Genomic DNA, 20,058 nt, shown 5'->3' on the forward strand with positions numbered 1-20,058 from the left:
TGTCTCTAATGACAGTCCTAGCTGTCTATCAATCCTGTTCTGCATGCCCAGTTCCCGCTCCAGTAAGGGGATGTGTGTACAAAAGTCTTTGCTAGAGCAGGACGCCTAAACTTAAGTGTGAGATCATTGGCTAACTGCAGGCTTCAGCAGGAATACGACAATCTAACAGCCAGCACACTTGCTCAAATGTTTTACGTATTATACAGTTACGCGTGCCACAAAACAAGTTCACCCAAAGGCCAGAACGCCGTATAAAAAGATGTAGATACTGCAGTTAATTTCAGGAAAGTATTTTTTATTGTCAGGCCCGTTCCCCCGTCCACGGAATAAAAAGGGGATTACCAAGCATAAACAAATGAAGTAATACTGCCCTAAACCTGGAAAAAAATCAAGTTTGCTTTAGAGCAGACAATTAAAGCTTTATGCAATTAACTAAACGGTGAAATGCTGGATGGCTTTTATCTTCTAGAAGACAAAGCATGTAGGCTCCTGTTCCCATTCTTTCATACTCTTCCTGCTACACCGGTCGAAAATCTTTAGGTCTGCAAATAAAAAAAAGCAGGGATGAATAAATATGCTAGGACAGCTTGTCAAATAAAACAAAGAAGAAGAAATAAAAAGATCATAAACTATTATTACGGCGGTAATATTACTCTTATTACAGGTTGGGAACCTGTGGCCATTCCTCGCCCTTAATATATTGGCAGCTAAAATAACAGTGCATCAGTCTGTACTATGGAAAAAAAAATATGTGAAAAAATGTACCAAAGAACAAGCAGAAAAATTAGGAGGTGGTCATTTATGGAGTTTCCTGTAACTTATTTCTGCTCATCTAAAGGCAACTAGCAAAGTGAACTGTAGTCCTGGTCCCATCCCACTTAAAACCAAACACACATATGCTCTCTCTCTGCAGCTAAAGATGCTTTGGGAGCAATAACCTGAAATGAAATACAGTGGACCCTCTGGATACAAATTTAATTTGTTCCAGGGGTCCGTGCAGACCCTAAAAAATCTGCATCCAGAGAGTGGAACCCGAGAGTGTACTGTATTCAACTTGCGTTTTTCTCAGAACACACCAACTGAGATTAATGAATATGACTCAAGTTAGGTCCATTAATTTCAAGAGACCTACTTGTGAGCAAAACTTAGTTGACCACCACTCATGGGAAATGAACAAGCCATTAGCAGAGATAAATGAGATAGCTTGAACATACAGGCCGAGAACTGCATAGTATGTTGGATATGAAAACTGGAAAGCACCATCAGATCATCTCATTTCGCAAATACAACAAGGGAGGGAGCCTCCCAATTCCCATGACCCAGGAGAGCTCCGGGTTCTGCTGAGCAGATGGGAAATGCAGAAATTGGCAACCACATTGCTCAGCTGATAAAAATGAAACAAGGCTGCATGCATCAGCTCAAATCAGTATACCACACAAGTTCTCCAATGATCTGGAGGCCAGACCCTGCTATTTAACACCCCCCCCCCCTAAATACGGCAGTTATTAAAAAGTGTTTATAATAGTTAGACATAGACTATGATGTAGGTGCTCACCCGGTGTTGCTACATCGACACATATTTAATTAAGTTCTTTACCCTTCTCCCCAGTGATGCATGGGAATCCACTGGTCAACATTATCGAGTTGCTTCGCTCCCTCCCTCCTCCCATTCTCTGCTTCTGCTCTTGCAGTGGAGTCATGAGTTGGCAGCCGTAAAAGACAAGTGCTAATTGGAACATTACTATGCTGTTTCGTTACCTGGGACTGGGAACAGACAAGGCTAGGCTATTCTGCAGCATTTCAGAGTCAACACCAGCTATCTGAACAGTGACTTGAGAAGCAGCTGCTGCTCTAAATACAGTGGTACCTCGGGTTACAGATGCTTCAGGTTACAGACGCTTCAGGTTACAGACTCCGCTAACCCAGAAATAGTACCTTGGGTTAAGAACTTTGCTTCAGGATGAGAACAGAAATCGCACGGCGGCAGCAGGAGGCCCCATTAGCTAAAGTGGTGCTTCAGGTTAAGAACAGTTTCAGGTTAAGAACGGCCCTCCAGAATGAATTAAGTTCTTAACCCGAGGTACCACTGTACCACTCCCCCCCCCCCCCATTACCAAAGGAGCGCGTTAGAAACTGAGATATGAAAGCTAGGAGCTAAATGGCACCTTAAACCTAGGTTATGTGTGCTACAAAACCGATTCCCCTTGCAGGGAGTTGATGCTGCGGGCAGATCATGAGCCCAACACGTGCATCACAGGGAGTTCCTGGCTGCATCATTTCATATCGGCCAGTCCGATCGGCCGAGGGGGGCATGGCTTAGCCCATTTAAATGAGCCGCAGCCAGGCTCTCGCCCTCTTTTACCGTGCTCCCGCTAGAAATCAGGTGTTTGTGTGTGTGTCCTCTGTCCAAAGCCCAGACGGGGACCAGGGCCATAGCACAACTCCTATCAGTGACCCTGGGGGAATTCCTAGTTGTTGTGCATCAACAGGCCTTCCCATATCGGTAGTTAACTCTTATTAGACTCCCTGCAGGCGGGCAGGAGTCAGATAATAATAATAATAATTTTTTATTTATACCCCGCCCTTCCCGGTTCAAAAACTGGGCTCAGGGCGCTTAACAACAAATTTAAAACACTTTAAAACACTTAATTATAAAAGCAGCATAAAATACAGTATAAAAACATGAGTAACAATAAAAATCAAAAATCAAAAATCAATTAGATAATCCCCAGGGCTAGCTGGCTGAATTGGTCCTACTTGGGCCAACGAGGAGGCCAGGGGAGAATTAGCTGTGGGGTCTCAGAACGGGTGATCTTCATAAAAGAGGAGGGGGAGGGAAGGGAAGGGAAATAAAAGATCAGGCTGAATTCAAATTAAAGGCCAGGCGGAATAGCTCTGTCTTACAGGCCCGACGGAAGGAGGTTAAATCCTGAAGGGCCCTAGTCTCATGGGACAGATCATTCCACCAGGTCAGAGCCATCACTGAAAAGGCCCTGGCCCTGGTGGAGGATAGTCTGACTTCCTTAGGGCCTGGGACTTCTAAACTATGGTTATTCATGGACCTTAAGGTCCTCTGCAGGGCATATCAGGAGAGGCGGTCCCATAGATACGAGGGCCTTAAGCCGCAAAGTCATTGGTTCCAATGCCACTCACATTCTGTAATCAATAAAGTTGTGGCCTTTTTTCAGCCTATTAACATAAATTCTGGTGTCAAATGTCTTTACTCTACAATGGGGGAGAGGGTTCAGGACCCTGCCATGCAATGTAGTGTCCAGGCACACTTTTTTAATAACAAGAATACAAAGCTGAAAATGAATGAACTGCAGCTGAAATATTCCGTTCATTTTTCACATGGTCTAGTCCTTCCCCTTCCCACCCCACTAATATTCTTAAGAGGGTCTCTTCTCTGGTCTTCAGAGAGTAGTTGGAAGTGGGGAGGCAGAAAAAGGTCCTCCTTTCCTCCGCTCTGCAGTTTTAATCTGAAATCTTAGGCGCAGCACTGCACCCAAAGCTCAGAAACTGCTTAATGAAATTCTGTCGCAAAATGCGCCTAAAACAATGGGAGTTTTGAACGCTGAACCGTACGGATTGAAAAAGGGAATGTTTAATAAAGAGGTGTTTACACAAAAGGCAATTTGCAGTCAATAAAAAAAGAAAGGAAAAACATGTTTCCCCCAGGTGCAGAGGCCTCAGATTCTGACATGCAGGTCTATGCACAAGTCCCTACCTTTGCTGATCTAGGCAAACTTCAGCCATTTCAGAGCCAGAACTGACCTTTAATTCTCATCTACAAAATGTATGTATTTATCTAGAACTCTTGCATATTTAGACTGTTCAACAGTGGAACTGTCTCCCTCGGGAGGTTGTAGTCTCTCCTTCCTTAGAGGTTTTCAAGCAGAGGTTGGCTGGCCATCTGTCATGGATGCTTGCCTGAGATTCCTGCATTGCCGAGATGACCCTTTGTGTCCCTTAAGGTAAAGGTAAAGGGACCCCTGACTGTTAGGTCCAGTCGCGGACGACTCTGGGGCTGCGGCGCTCATCTCACTTTACTGGCCAAGGGAGCCGGCGTACAGCTTCCGGGTCATGTGGCCAGCATGACTGAGCTGCTTCTGGAGAACCAGAGCAGCGCACAGAAACGCCATTTACCTTCCCGCCGGAGCGGTACCTATTTATCTACTTGCACTCTGACGTGCTTTTGAACTGCTAGGTTGGCAGGAGCAGGGACCGAGCAATGGGAGCTCACCCCGTCGTGGGGATTCGAACCACCAACCTTCTGATCGGCAAGCCCTAGGCTCTGTGGTTTAACCCATAGCGCCACCCACATCCCTATAACTCTGCGTCCTTTGCAACTCTACATTTCTACAATTCTATATTGCTTTCTGTTACAAATGACCTCAAAGCGGCTCATGTGTTACAAGTCAAAACATCAATACAATTTATAAAACAGAATGAAAAACATAAAACCGTAACGATGACAATCAATACAGCAATGTAGAAAAGGGTGCAGTAGGAATATGTGTTTATTAACTGGAAATGCTGCATCTCACAGCCAAATGACTAGGAATGTTTTCATCACTCCTGCAAATTTTCCTTGCTTCTTTTTAAGCATGCTCGATATTCACGGAATATAATTAATTTGTGTTTATTTATATTTAGTAAACTTTATATAGAGCCATCCAAGCACATGGAATTTGGCAGAACTGCGGGAGTCTAAAGTTTGACAGCAGGCGACAGAATAGAGGAAAGGGTCAGGCAATGGTGGCAGGAACTGTGTGAACTCAGTTCTTAGGCTTTTCTCTTTTTTCCCCAGATGGATTTAAAGAAAAAGATCACAAGCATCCGTTTCCAACTTAACAGAAGTGAGCGGAACTTGTGGATGAGCTGCAGAGAAAGAGTTAATGTGCCCCAAAATTAAAGGCGACCAATCCCTTTCTCTGAAACCCTGTTAGGTTTTCAAAAGCCACTGGTACATTTTTGTCCTTTCCAAAGAGTTTTAGGCACAAATACAGCCCAGGCCCAAAGAAGACTGCTTCTGGCAGCGGAGACTTACGAAACAAAACATCTCCAATCCCAAGAAAGCCCTTAAGAGCGTTAATCGTTATCCCTATGAGCGATGGCCGTATGAAACCTGGGGCGTTCCTCTTTCACTCTCTGAGTTTCCCTTAACAAAATATAAAAATTCTTCTGCACTTGGAACAAATCAGCACAGTGTAACCGAAGAAAGTACATGACCTTTGACAACTGGAAGCCGTGGGTTAGAAATCTGGGCACATGGGAGGGGGGGGAACTGGTTTAGAGAATTTATGAATAAATGGATGCCTTATAGGCCTGTGAAAGCCTCTGTCTTCATCAGAGGATAAAAAGTGTTTGCGATGAGGGCCAGTCTGTTTTACCAGTCCCTCACCACCCTACTGTGCCCGTGACTGAAAGCTATAACTGAAAGAACCACCTGATGTGATCGCAATTAATTTAACTCACAAAGCATTAATAACTTGCAGCTTTGAAAAAGTAGCCCAATGGACTGATCTAGAGACCTCATCAGGTACTGCTTCTGCTATGGATTTCTTCTGCATAAAAGATATTGCATTACATTCGTCATTAAATTATCTTTCCACTGATATATAATTTTATGGTATTACTCCAAAAGAAAGTGGTGCTTTGAGCCATCAAACCTCAGAAATACATTTTTCCCTAAAGGTTCCCACAATTTTGGCCACTAGTGTAGTTTAAAAATGATCTCAGGGCCAAGAAAGAACATTCTCCAAAACCATGAACAGCTACATAGGGTAGATAATACGGGCTTAGATGAAGCAATAGACTGACTCGCTTTAAGGCAGTTTTGTAGGTTCGACAGCCACTATTTTAAAGGGGAAAAAACTTCCCAAACTAAATACTGTCTTCCCGTCCCGTGTACGATGCTATTTAACACCCCCAGAGCCTTGTTAAAACGTATTTTCAGTGGGTACAAAAAATACGTGCACTAGAAAATTTGCTGATGAAACTGCTGAAATAAGTGAAAGCAAACCGTGGTAGTTTTAAACCCAATCTGAATAGAGTCACTGTGGAATTTGCTGCTTAGCAAAACCGCAGGCAGCGCATTCCAGTTAAGGTGACCCTTTTTTTGCCTAGCAATGCTCTGCAGACCAAAAACTGGGGTTTGGCGGAAGCTGTATGGTGGGAGTAGCAGCCTATTTTATTTTTAACAGCATAGTAAACATAATTAACAAGACTCTGCAGCCTTTAATGACAAGGCGTATCCCCACATTATTTCAATGCAAATAAGAACAAGGGCTGATAAAAACTGGAGCTGTGTTGTATAAAGGCAGGAAGCATGTCCAAGAGAGCAAGGATGCACCCCTGTGTTCCTATGCAAAGCTAGTTTTAAAGAATGCCAAAAGATTTTCACATTAGCTATCATGGAAGTTGAGAAGGAGGGCGAAACCCTCTTCTCCATCCTAATTAAGAAAATACAAGAGCGGGGGAAATTAATGCATAGGTCTTTATCCAAATGGCATGGGAGATCCAACAGAGAGATAAGCCAACATTTTACTTGGAGAAATGGGAGTTATTCCTTCTTTCTGGTTTATAGCGAAACAGAAGGTGTCCAAAGTACAGTGGTTACGAACTTAATTCGTTCTGGAGGTCCGCTCTTAACCTGAAACTGTTCTTAACCTGAGGTACCACTTTAGCTAATGGGGTCTCCCACTGCCGCCACGTGATTCTCATCCTGAAGTAAAGTTCTTAACCCGAGGTACTACTTCCAGGTTAGCGGAGTCTGTAATCTGAAGCGTTTGTAACCCGAGGTACCACAGTAATGGAATCTTTACAAATGTTTCTCAGATTATTTCATTCAAAGCTCCATTACATTGCAACATCAAGGAACATATTCAATGTTATGTCAAAATTAGCACAACCAATTTCCCCTTCACTTCTAACACATACTTGGAAGACTATCACAGCTTTCTTAGCTGTCTTTAAGTCTATGAAACATTACCCCACAAATACAGAAATACCAAGATTTGTCAGCAGAAGTTGCTTACTAAGCCAGCAATATGCACCTGGCATGACGACTTTGAAGCCTTCAAAATGGCATTTTTTCCTATTTGCCTGCAGGTCCTTGTCAAGTGAGAAAAATGACTCCCATCCATGTAGTGAGTGGCAGGTATTCATCACCTCCTTGCCGTGGACAAACCTGACTTTTCTGACAGGGCTTAAGTTTTTCTGAAGCACTGCATGAGGTCAGTGCCTTGCAGCTAATCTATTAGCGGTGTACACCAACAAATCTGACACGAAGAGATTAAGTAACAGGACAAACGCGAAGTTGAAAAGGACACTAATGAGTCTGAACTCCGGTTTGGGTGAATGGCTGGGAGAACTTTTCCAAACATGGAATCAAGACAGACACTCAGAAAGTCTCTGCAGAGTTGTGCAACCGTTTTACTCACAGGGCTGCTCCCACATCCATTCATGTGGATTTCTTGCAGAAATAACTTCCAAGTGTTTTACAATCCACGGCTGCCTCCTGAGGGCAATGCCAGTCTTGACAAACAAACAAACAAACAAACAATAACAATGCACTATCTCTACCAATTCTGCACTGAAATTAGTGGTTGGACAATTTCTGCAGAAAAAGCTGCTGAAGTCTGAAGACTGGGTGGTTAAAGAATACTAGGCTTTTGAGCTACATATGACTCCTGCCCAGTTCTAGTACAGCAGGAGGACAGCCAAAACTGGAAGGGCGAGGAGACACAAGAGGGAAGGGAGCCAAAAAAACCGGTGCACAGAGCGTGTACCCTGAAAGAGATCCCTCTCATCTGTGCTATCCAGAATTGGCCTCCAGTCATTTACGGACTCATTGTTAAAACCGTGTTTATGGAATACAATCTTACTCGGCTACGAGTGATCGCAGAAGAAGAAGAAGAAGAAGAGGAGGAGGAGGAGGAGGAGGAGGAGGAGGAGGAGGAGGAGGAGGAGAAAGAAGAAGAAGGCCAAGAAAGAGGGAGAGGCTAAGCAGAGTGCAAGAATCTAGGTTTTTGAAAGGAACAGAAAGATCTGCACAAGATTCAAAATGGCCAACCAACGCTGGCATGTCTAGTATGCATCTTTAAGCTTCTGGTCTTATTAGGGTGAAAAGGGACCTTAAGAATCAAGATCTTTGTGCCGTTGCAAATAGAATTGCGCATGAATGGAGGGAACACGCAGTCTGCTCCCCAAGTGCCCCCTTCAAAGCTCCACTGGCTCTGGCGGTCCCGGATGACAAGGAGAAAAGAAATTCCATCTCCTTCAAGAACTTGAGATCGAATCAGGCCATTTGCTTTGCTTTAGACCAGTCTTTGTTCTAGCTGCAGTCAAGAAATTAAAAACCATCAAGGAGAAAGCCATGCCCACAAGAATGTGGAGTTATTATTAGTTGATGACAGCAATGCTGCCCTGTAATAACGTGTCACTACTTCTCTTTCAGGCTTGCTTAACAAAATATGTTTTCAACAGGCTCTTTAATGTTCTATTTTATCTGTATATATAGAGAGGGGGGCGGGAATGTATATACCAATTTATTTCAGTCAATGTAATCATGTACCACACTAAGCCAAACCATAAAGGTAAAGGTAAAGGTAAAGAAAGGGATCCCTGACCATTAGGTCCAGTCGTGGCTGACTCTGGGGTTGCGGCGCTCATGTCGCTTTATTGGCCAAGGGAGCCGGCGTACAGCTTCCGGGTCATGTGGCCAGCATGACTAAGCCGCTTCTGGCGAACCAGAGCAGTGCATGGAAACGCCGTTTATCTTCCCGCCGGAGCAGTACCTATTTATCTACTTGCACTTTGATGTGCTTTCGAACGGTTACCGTAGGTTGGCAGGAGCAGGGATTGAGCAATGGGAGCTCACCCTGTCACGGGGATTCGACCTTCTGATTGGCAAGTCCTAGGCTCTGTGGTTTAACCCACAGCGCCACCCGCGTCCCAGCTCCCTTTAGGAGACAGAACCAAAATGGCAGTACTGTTCTATAGTCACATGCCAGATGCGAACCAGACTGAAACAGGTCCTGTGTATATTGAGTCCCATGAGGGGAAAAGGCAGGGTTGGCCATTAATTTGATTCTGAATTGATTTTAGAATGAATTGATTTTAGAATGTATTTCAATTAACTGATTGTGATTTTATGTAAACTGTGTTATTTTTACTGTTGTTAGCCGCTCTGAGCCCAGCTTCGGCTGGGGATGACGGGATATAAATAAATTATTATTATTATTATTATTATTATTATTATTTATTATTATTATTATTATCAATGCATTTATTACAATGACAACATTAAGAGAGCAAAGTTTTCAAGAATATACTGATGGGGGGCGGGAAATCAATGCTTTGCTTATTTTTTACCAAGCAATATTCCTGCTTCAGTTCCTTCTGTATCTGTTTAACTACAAGAGAATGTAAATATTTTACTATTTTGATGTGCCCCTCATGGTTCACTAGGTAGTGCTTATGCACTTCATCTGACAGGAACAAAGACATCCTTGCAAACTGGAATTTTAACCTGGGGGAAAGGTTAGAGAGAAAGGCAATGGAAGACTTAAAGAGGGGGGCATTACATGGATAAAGAAATCATGGGATTAAGTTTAAACAGCCAAAAAGGCTTATATGTGGATTTGCTGACCTTTCGGATTCTTAAAATTTTATTTTGAGCCTTCATATTAGAGCAACACTCTGGCATCTGGCCACTGGGCAAATTTGAGGACTCCAAGGGAATGAGAGTCCCTCTTTAGAAGTACCTGATTACCTGTGCAATGCTTCCCCGGGGGAAAAGCGAACGTTGGTACTTAACCGTGATAAGTTCCTTCTCTATACGGAGAACTGGGTTGTTTCTGCCTATCTCACCACTGGCAGGAATTTTTTAAAAAACAAAACTTTGAGGATACTTCAGGGCAGGGTGGATTTGATTTAAATCAAATCGATTTAAATCATGATTTAAATCACGATTTAAATCACTAGTCAGTAAGACTTGATTTAAATCACTAGTCAGTAAGACTTAATTTAAATCATTTTTTTTTACAGAAAGACTCATTCTTGCCGGTATAATCTTAATATTTTCAACCCAATGAAGGTTTCATTTTTGGAATAATAAATTTCCAGAGTAGTTTTTACAGTTATATCCAAAATTACTGACTTGGTTATACTATTAGAAATACATAAGACAGATAATTATGAAATGATTGTTAGGTTTAAGAAGTTAACTGTTTATATTGGGACAACTTTTCTGCTGTACTTTATTGGACGGAGAAAAATAATCATTTCCTTAATAACAATTTAAGCAATTTATTTAACTAAAGCAATAACATTATAGAGAGTTTGGATTTATATAGCATATGTATCCATGTGTCAGGGCTGCCCCCTGACACCATGTTTGTTAACTGATGTGGTTAAGCTTTTTTTAATCAATCAAACAAACAAACAAACAAACAAACAAACAAACAAACACAAACAAACTTAGACTGAGTTTTAACACACATACAAAACTTAAAACAAATCCTTATTTCCTGATGAATAGCCTTTGGACTATAATGTAACTTAAATAGAAAACTATCTTTAGAAAGATTTTTCCTCCAAAAGCATTTTATTTTAAAATTCATTTAAATAAAAAAAAAATATCTGATTTAAATAAAAAAAATCTGATTTATTTTTTTTAATCATTGATTTTTATCCACCCTGCTTCAGGGAAGAGACAAGCCCCTCGTCCCAGCTCAACTCATGCTTAAGCAAGTAACTGCAATAGCAACTAAGGAATAGGAGGGGAACACGGTACTGTTATGTACTGAGTTTAATAGGATTCAGAATGCAGCAGTCTGATTGGTCCACAGGAGCCACCCAATCCAGCTCCAGGTGAACGTGACCCCGCAACCAGATTGGCCTACAGGTGAATTAGCCAATCATGTGCGGCCCATTGTGTAAATAATGTATAATGGAACCTCCATTCATCCTCACCACTATGAGCTGAATAAAGAGCATGAAATCCACTCTCGACTCCGAGTATATTTCAGGAACATGCCCCCCTGGTCACTGCATGAAAGGAAAGCTTGCTAGTGGCCCCTTTAACTAGCACAGGAGAAAGGGAAAACGGAAATAATCCTCATAATGGGTTGAGAAGGCCAGAAAGGCTGGGAATGAAAGATAGGAGGCCCCTGGACCTTGGGACAAAAGTCTCATACCCCTCTGGGCAACCCTCCGAGATTCAGCGTCCAATAGCCTGATAGGTCTGTAGCAAGCAGGGTGGGGAGACTGTGGAGGCCATGGGGAGGTCCAAAGTCTGTCCTAGACAGGCAATCCACTCGCCCAACTTCCTGAAGTGCTGGAGCTGCTGGGTCAAGCATTTGCAGTTTGCCTGAAACCTCCTTGGCTTGGGCTGCTGTTAAATTCAAGGGAATTCCGCAGGCGGCCTGGGATTCCAGATTCCACTGAGGAATAAATAATAATAATAATAATTTATTTATACTCCGCCCATCTGGCTGGGTTTCCCCAGCCACTCTGGGTGGCTTCCAACACAATATTAAAACACAGTAATGTATCGAACGTTAAAAGCTTCCCTAAACAGGGCTGCCTTCAGATGTCTTCTAAAAGTTTGGTAGTTATTTTCCTCATTGACATCTGGTGGGAGGGCGTTCCACAGGGTGGGTGCCACTACCGAGGAATCCAGAGGAAGCTCCATCTCTCAGAAAATAAAGTCTCCTCCTTTCTGCTGGGTTTTCCCTCTGACCCTTTCCGAGGCTTTCCTCCCATGTCCGGAGGCCTTCCAAGGGCTGTAGGCCCAAAGGGAGCTGAAAAAGTGGTTCCAAGAAACGAAGACAAAGGAAGAACAAAGGAAAGAAAAATCCCTTCCAATATGGCTATCCCGCCTTCTTCTTTTGCCCAGAGCATGCAAAAGACCTCCTACCAGCGGTGAATGCAGGAAATGGAACAGGGGCATACTTCTCGCCTGAAGTATCCCTCAAATATATATATATTTAAGACTTCCTGCCGGTGGTGAGATGGGCGGAGACAAGCCCACATCATGGATCCCAATTTTCCCCCAAGGGAGAAATAACCTCTGTTCAGGTTTAGGCCGCTTGCAGCAAAGTACTTCGTTATTTTCTATCCCCCTAGAGTGCTTGGTTTTTGCTCCACTGCAAAGTCTAGTTATGACTCAGGCATGTCAACCCAGAGCTCAATATTTCTCACTGCAATTTGTACTTAGTGCAAGATTTGTTGAGAAGGTAATTAACTGTGGCATTCATAGGGGTACTCAAGGATTAAGCAGATTTTGAACCGGGGACTCAAATCGATTTGGGATCAGGCTTAGTAGGCCAGCTATAAAATTTACTGCTTAGGTTCTGCTCAAACCCAAGTTGGAACGGTTCGATTTAACCTGCCACATAACAGTTTCCAGAAGAAGCAGAGTGAAATCCAATAGCTTTTATTTCAGCTTCCTGTCTCACACTTGCATTCATGATTGAAAGCAACCGAAATTGAAAATGGGTAAAAAAGCATCTTGCTAATGCAGTCTGGTGAACATTCAGCCTGGACAGAATAAAAGGATAGATCAACAGAGGGAAAAGTTGGTCACGTAAAACTTATTTTGCACTTCAAAATAGTGAACAGTTGCACAGTTCAAAGCACCTCAAGTAAAACAGAATACAAAAAATGTGGCTTTGCTAGTCAAGCCAAAATTTATGGTCACCAGGTTCCTTCATGGCTTGGTAGAAGCAACATCACTGCCCAATATCAGGCAGTTACAGACTCTCACACCCCAACCCACCCTACCTGTGAAGAAAAGAGCTGGGGAGCATGTTGGCTTTTGTTGTTGTTTGGCAGAGCAGCTCAGAGCACCTCATTTGAGCAGCAGCCAAATAAAACCTGCCTCTATTTACTGTGGGGAGGAAAGATGAATAATAATAATAATAAATTTTATTTATACCCCACCCTCTCCGGCCAGAGCCAGGCTCATAGCGGCTAACACCAGCAAAATTACAATAAAAACATAATAGGAGGAAAAAACAGAACAAAACAATTTAAAATGCAGTCTCATTTTAATACTAGCCCATAGATCAAAACCATAAGGAGGCGGGGGGGGGGAAGGGTCAGACTGAGTCCAAACCAGGTGGAACAGCTCTGTCTCGCAGGCCCTGTGGAAAGATGTCAAGTCCTGCAGGGCCCTAGTCTCTTGTGATGGAGCATTCCACGAAGTCGGGGCCAGTACTGAAAAGGCCCTTGCCCTAGTTGAGACCAATCTAACCACCTCGCGGCTTGGGACCTCCAAAGTGTTGTCATTTGTGGACCTTAAGGTCCTCCGCGGGGCATACCAGGAGAGGCGGTCCCATAGGTATGTGGGTCCTAGGGAAAGAGAACACAAGTTTCGTCTGCTGTTGCTTGGAGGGGGCGGGGGGAAGAAGGGGAGACGCTCAGCGTGTTTCTGCTGAGCAGCAACCATCCTGGGTGATTTGGCCATGCAGCTGCCAAACAACCCCAGTCTTCCTCCCAACCTTGGATTGCTACATGGCTGTTGGGATGATCATGCTTCAAAGCTGCAGAGGAGGCTACTCATTTGGCACGCACAGCAAATGAAGACACTCATTAAGCTGCGACCCAGCAAACGTTGTGCTCCCACTCCTGAGAAACAAAAGCCAAAATAATGTTGTAGAACTTTTACTACAGAGAAACCAGGAAACACAGCCATGCTCAGCTCTTCTTTCCTCTGAAGAAACAAAAAATGGCAGGTAAGTAGGCACTCCCACAGAAGTATTTTTAGCCGCGCATGATTCCCTGGGGCAAGTTATTTTATGCTCAGTCTCTCTCAGGCAGCTGGAGTGAAAGGGGCCTGTAATTTTCCAGTTAAAACAGTGCCTAATATTCACAACTGAAGGCAAGACACTTTTCATGCACATTTTACTAATTATAAGCTGTGCCGTTAAGTACTATTTCCCTGCTTAATTCCACATGGCATTTCTCTGCGTTAAAACCACTGGCTTCCTGTAACCTTCTTAATTGTGGTGGTAACAGACTCCAATTTCACAGCATAAAACTGCGAAGGTCTAACATTAGCAGGATTTTTATGAAAACATCTCCTGGCTTCCATATGAGGAGAAGCATCACTATCAATTTGGCTGGAGTCTTATGGCATCTCCCAACCCATTTCCATTCCCTCCCCCCCCCCATATTTTTTTCAGAACTCTCCTTTCTGCACTAAGGATTCTTGCCGCCTCTTAAAGTGCTTTGATTGCTTCCTTGCTCTTACGCAAGGAGGGATCAAGTGCTTTCCCCCTTTCTCAGCAGTGGGAATAAAAGCTTTCTGACCTCCTCTCTCACTTCCTCTTTTGGGCTAAGCAAGATACTTAAATGTTTCTTGAGTGGGGAGGGGGAATCTGAAGGAGAGTCAAGCCTAATAGTGTTGTTGTCAGGAGCTTGTCCTACACTCGAGTAGGACCCCGGCAGAGACACATGCCCGGCTGGCATGTTCCCTCCCTCCTGGTCAATCGTTTGGGAGCTTCAAAAGCTTTCTTCAGCCCGAACATCACAGCGACCGATACCAACAGACATTGGCACACTTAGGGATCTGAAGAGTCTTCGCAGCTTGCGTGACAGACCTCAGCAACTCAGCATTTGGGCTAATCTACTTTATTTACATATAAACACACACGGAGCACTGCAACATGGCTCCCTCTCTCTCTAGCATCAGACAGCTAAGAGAAAAAAACAAAGGACAATTGTCCCACTTCACGGAAAAAAGTAACACAAACATCCTGCTTCTGTCACTTCCCACTCTGTGGAGTCAAAATATACACCGTAATGTGATAGACAAAAATCCCATGACTGCAATCGTGGAGCAGGAATTCTAACAGTTGTAACAGTCACTTCTGCACACTTCTGCAGAAACAAGATAAACTTCGTATTTCTCCCCATCTCGATTCTGAAGGGAAACGCTAAGCCAAGACTCTGACTGCTCAGAGACCAAAGGGGTCCAGGACAGGGCATCCAGTTGTCAAGAGGCAGATACCAGTGTTCAAAATTAGCCAGGCACCAGGCACATTTTGCACCTGGCTTTTGACCACTTGCAGCCAAGTGAAGATCTGGAGGTGCATGCCTGGGGATCTGGAGTAATACCCCATCCCGCAGAATTCTCTCGGTTATATTTTATCTGCACAACTGTAATGAATTTCTGGAACCTGAATGCTTTTGTCTGTGCATCCTGAGCAGGAGCTGTTGCCATTAAGAAAAAGAGGTCGGAATAGGCCAATATCTATGTGGATTGTCCCTGGATTAAGTTCTCAAAGTTCTCAACCTAGCTCAAGGTTGTGATATGAATTAGCCAGATGTTTAACGGAGAATCAATCACAGTCTGCCCATCATTTGAAAAATAAGACTTTAGAGCCGTCTTGCCCCAAAATGGCAACTAGACATTCCATTTAGAGCCTATAACCTTGGTTTAAGGTGTCATTTGGCCCCTAGCTTAAATATCTGAGTGAGATACATGTATGTCATGCACAGTAACCACCAAACTGTCTCCACAACACCTGTTATCTATTTGTTTCTCATCCTCTGTGGGCAACAATCTAGAAACAAACCTTTTAGGCAATCAAGGAGGAAAGAAAGGAAAAAGAGACAAAGGACAGCCAGGAACCAATGGTGAAGGAACCAGCAGCTCAGGCATCAATTCTGGTAGACTCTTAATTCCTTGCCTTTTAGCTATTATAGTGCTCACCAAGGTATCTGGATTTTGAAACAACCAGGAATATAGCCAGATGAAAGTATGCAAAATGAAGTTAGTTTATGGAAATCTGCATGCTTTCCATTGTTCCAGACACTGGATGCAGACAGAAGGATATATATTCAGCATTTATATATTGGGTTTTTTAAAAAAATAGGTGTTCAAAGTACTTCAAAAACAAGCTTCCCTCCTACCGCATTTTTCGCTCCATAAGACACACTTTTTCCCTCCTAAAAAGTAAGGGGAAATGTGTGTGCGTCTTATGGAGCGAATGCAGGGGGGAGGCAGGCAGGAAAAGCCCTCAAGAGCCGCGCACAAGCTCTGTGCGGCTCTTGCAGGCTTTTCCCCAGGAGGGAGAAGGGACTGACGCGGCCAGTCAGTCCCTTCTCCCTCCTCACAGAAAAGCCCGCAGGAGCCGCGCGCTCCTTAAAGCGTGCACGGCTCCTGTGGGCTTTTGCGGGAGGTGGGGGTATTGCCATAGCCACGTGCAGCCCCTCCGGCCGGGAGAGGCTGCGCACGGCTATGGCTTCTTTAGCCACGTGCAGCCTCTCCCGGCTGGAGAGGTTGCACGCGGCTAAAGAGGAAGCTAAGACGTCTTGGCTTCTCCCATAGCCGGGTGCAGCCTCTCCCGGCTGAAGAGGTTGCGCACTGCTAAAAAGGGATGGATCCTGCTCGCTGTCTTGGCTTCTTTTCTCTTTGGTGCTGGGGGGGGGAACTGGGCTTCCCCCGGCAGCCCCAGAAGCTCTTTGGGGGGGGGGATATATTTTTTTCTTGATTTCCCCCTCTAAAAACTAGGTGCGCCTTATCGTCCGGTGCGCCTTATGGAGCGAAAAATACAGTATGTTATAGACCAAAGAGGGCTACATGGCCGTTCAGTATCACTGTTCTGACATAGAGGACTGCAGGAGGAGAGAGACAAGCACCTAAGGGGGTTTGTAGTTGTGGCGAGATTCTGAGATGTCTTGGCTCACAGTCTAAGTTCATACACTACACCAGATAATATTAGAAGGGTGAAATGCTTCACAGAGGGGAAAGGGTCAGACACCTGGACTCTCCTGGAACTTTTTCCTTGACTCGTCGTTATTCCAAAGTTAAAGGTAAAGGTAAAGGTACCTCTGCCCGTACGGGCCAGTCTTGACAGACTCTGGGGTTGTGCGCCCATCTCACTCAAGAGGCCGGGGGCCAGCGCTGTCCGGAGACACTTCCGGGTCACGTGGCCAGCGTGACAAAGCTGCATCTGGCGAGCCAGCGCAGCACACGGAAACGCCGTTTACCTTCCCACCAGTAAGTGGTCCCTATTTATCTACTTGCACCCGGGGGTGCTTTCGAACTGCTAGGTTGGCAGGCGCTGGGACCGGGCAGCGGGAGCGCACCCCGCCGCGGGGATTCGAACCGCCGACCTTTCGATCGGCAAGCCCTAGGCGCTGAGGCTTTTACCCACATTTGGAAGGAGAATGGCTTTAAATAATCAGGCTCATAGGGAACCAGCTCCAGCTCTTGAGAATTCTCTTTCGGGTGGTCTCTGTCTTTCTGATTCTCTCTGTCCTACGTAATCACAGGATGGAATAATTCTGCATATGCCACAATAAGATGGAAATACTGTACTTGTAAACAGCAGTACATTTCAAATTCTGCTCGTTATAAGACCATAGCAGGATTGAGAAAGAGGTAGGAGCACACTAAGTTTACAAAACACTTTTTATCTCCTCCCTAAACAAAAGAAATTAAGCCCATATAATATACTGAATAAATAAAATAATAATTTTATTACTTATAACCCGCCCATGTGACTGGGTTTCTGCCACTCTGAGTGGCTTATAGCATATATAAAAACATAGTAAAACATCCAGCATTAAAAACTTCTTGATACAGGGCTGCCGTCAGATGTCTTCTAAAACTTGTGCAATTCTTTATTTCCTTGACATCGGATGGAAGGGCGTTCCACAGGGAGGGCGCCACTACCGAGAAGGCCCTCCGCCTGGTTCCCTGTAACTTGGCTTCTTGCAGTGAGGGAACCAGTAGAAGACCCATGGAGGAGGAATATCTGATTTTAACTTTTCCTTTCTTCCTACAACCACAATGCCCAACTATCTTTTTTTAAGTCCAAGGCTCAACAGTTAATGAAGGTGAAGACTCATTCAGCGAGCGAAATAACTTTCTTTAGGTAAGGCAGAATTCTTTCAAAGCATTGCAGTCAAAGGGAGGCTCCGTCCCTGCCTTGTTTGGTAACGTAAGAACCTACAAAGAGCCTGTGGAAGACCAGAAAGCAGGATTTGAGCACAAGAGCATGCTCCCTTACTGTGGTTTCCAGAAAACTGGTATTCAGAATCATTGCTGCCTCCAACTGTGGATGCAGAGTATTGATTTCTTATGTTCTCCCATCACTCTTATATCACATGCAGAGAATCTGAAGTGAAAGTAAGGTCAGTATGGAATTCTTATGTAGAACTCTGATGTATGGGCCTTGCTACTACAGTAGTACCTCGTGTTACATACCATCCCCCTTACAAATGCTTCGGGTTACATGCTCCGCTAACCCGAAGTAGATGCCCCTTGTTGGGACCTTTGCGGATATGAGCGGAAGTCACGCTCTGGCGGCACAGCAGCAATGGGAGGCGCAATTAGTGGAAGCACGCCTCATGTTACGAACAGACCTCTGGAACAGATATAATAAATAATAATAATAATAATAATAATAATAATAATAACAATAACAACAACAACAACAACAACAACATATTTATATCCCGCCCATCTCTGGGCGGCTTCCAACAGAACACTAAAATACAATAACCTATTAAACATTAAAAGCTTCCCTAAACAGGGCTGCGTTCAGATGTCTTCTAAAAATTTGGTAGTTGTTTTTCTCTTTGACATCTGGTGGCAGGGCGTTCCACAGGGCGGGTGCCACCACCAAGAAGACTGGTACCCGGTAACTTGGCTTCTCGCAGCGAGGGAACCACCAGAGGGTACGTAACACGACGTACCACTGTAATCATATAATGTTCCAGGAAGCTCATCAAATGTTTTGCAATACATTTTATTCCTGCATCATTACTGTACATTGATATCTCAGCAGTGGGTCTTTTACTAACAGATTTCTGAGGTGGTCAGAGGTGGGGATCCAAGCCCAGTTGCTTCCCAGATTGTCATTCGTAAAGGTAGCACCACGCAGAATGCATAGAGCTCATAGCGACTGCTGCTGATTCCAATTGCACAGGCGTATTTTTATAGACACAGCGACGGTAAAACTTCTATGGCAGGAGAGATGGTCGTGGGAAGAGAAGAGGCATCTACCCTGCACTGAAAAACAAGCTCTGCTTGGGTAGCATCACCTCAAATGCCACTGAAAAGGCAACATTCTAGCGGGTAGATATTGAGCTTGGTAGGTCTGCTCTGCATGCTAGATTTGGCTCTAGTGTCCTTCACAAAACACCCTTAATACTTGCCGCAAGTATTGGTTTCAAGATTGCATTCTGGTTTGGTAAAGGAATTTATCTCCTCAGCTTCCTGCTTTCTTCTCTTTGTAAATAAAGCTTAAGACACATATTATGGACTGTTTTCAAGGCTTCAACTTAATCCACCCAAAGCCTTACAAATACCTGTGTGTAAGGTATTCCACGCGAAAGCAGGCTACTATATTTTATAGGTTAGACCATTGTGTTTAAAAAACTATTCTGAAAATATTTCCCTTGAGGACCAAAAACAGATATGCCTTGATTTCTATTATTTTAAAGGAAATGCGCGCGCACACACCCTCTCTCATGAAATAAGAACAAAATCTACTCTCAGAGTAATCCAAAAACTGAAGGGACAAATGTATATGGCGTATCCGTCTTCATCTTTGCTTCAAAGGCATTTTTAAAACATTTCTCTAGCCGCTTAGAAGCTAACACATTCTTTAAAAGTTAATCCATCACGTGCGGTTATAAAAGCCCTGTGCAAGGACTTTTAGGCACTTACGGATTCCAGAGCCTTGGGAAAGCATCGATTTCCTCTTGCGTATATTCGTCAAACCTCTTGGGCACTTTGCGGGGCTGCGGAAGCACCTCTACAAGATTCTTGCGTATTTCTTCGGGGATTACCTGAGGAAGAGGGAAACAAAAACAGCCACTGGCCATCAATTGCCGTATTTTTTGCTCTATAAGATGCACCCGACCATAAGACACACCTAGTTTTTAGAGGAAGAAAACAAGAAAAGCCAGCAAGAGCCGCAGACACGTTCGCTCGGCGCAGCTCTTTAAAGATAGAGCGGCTCTTGCTGGCTTTTCCGGGAGGTGGAAGAAGGGACTGACGGGCTGCCCTCCATCCCTTCTCCCACCTCC

The 20,058-nt window shown here is 44.1% G+C and overlaps 1 protein-coding gene across 1 annotated transcript in view; it reads right to left on the reverse strand.

The window, feature by feature from the left end:
* Window positions 1-274: 274 nt before the first annotated feature.
* The window catches only part of MRPL13 (mitochondrial ribosomal protein L13), a 36,358-nt gene continuing 16,574 nt past the window's right edge, over window positions 275-20,058 (reverse strand). The window contains exons 6-7 of the mRNA XM_079984549.1: window positions 19,697-19,818; window positions 275-542 (exon numbers count right to left, since the gene is read on the reverse strand). Coding sequence (XP_079840675.1) covers window positions 518-542; window positions 19,697-19,818 — 147 coding nt within the window. The 3' untranslated portion in view covers window positions 275-517. The remainder of the gene's footprint in view (window positions 543-19,696; window positions 19,819-20,058) is intronic.

This window comes from Podarcis cretensis (assembly GCF_951804945.1).
Source record: "Podarcis cretensis genome assembly, chromosome: 7".
Classification (NCBI taxonomy): domain Eukaryota; kingdom Metazoa; phylum Chordata; class Lepidosauria; order Squamata; family Lacertidae; genus Podarcis; species Podarcis cretensis.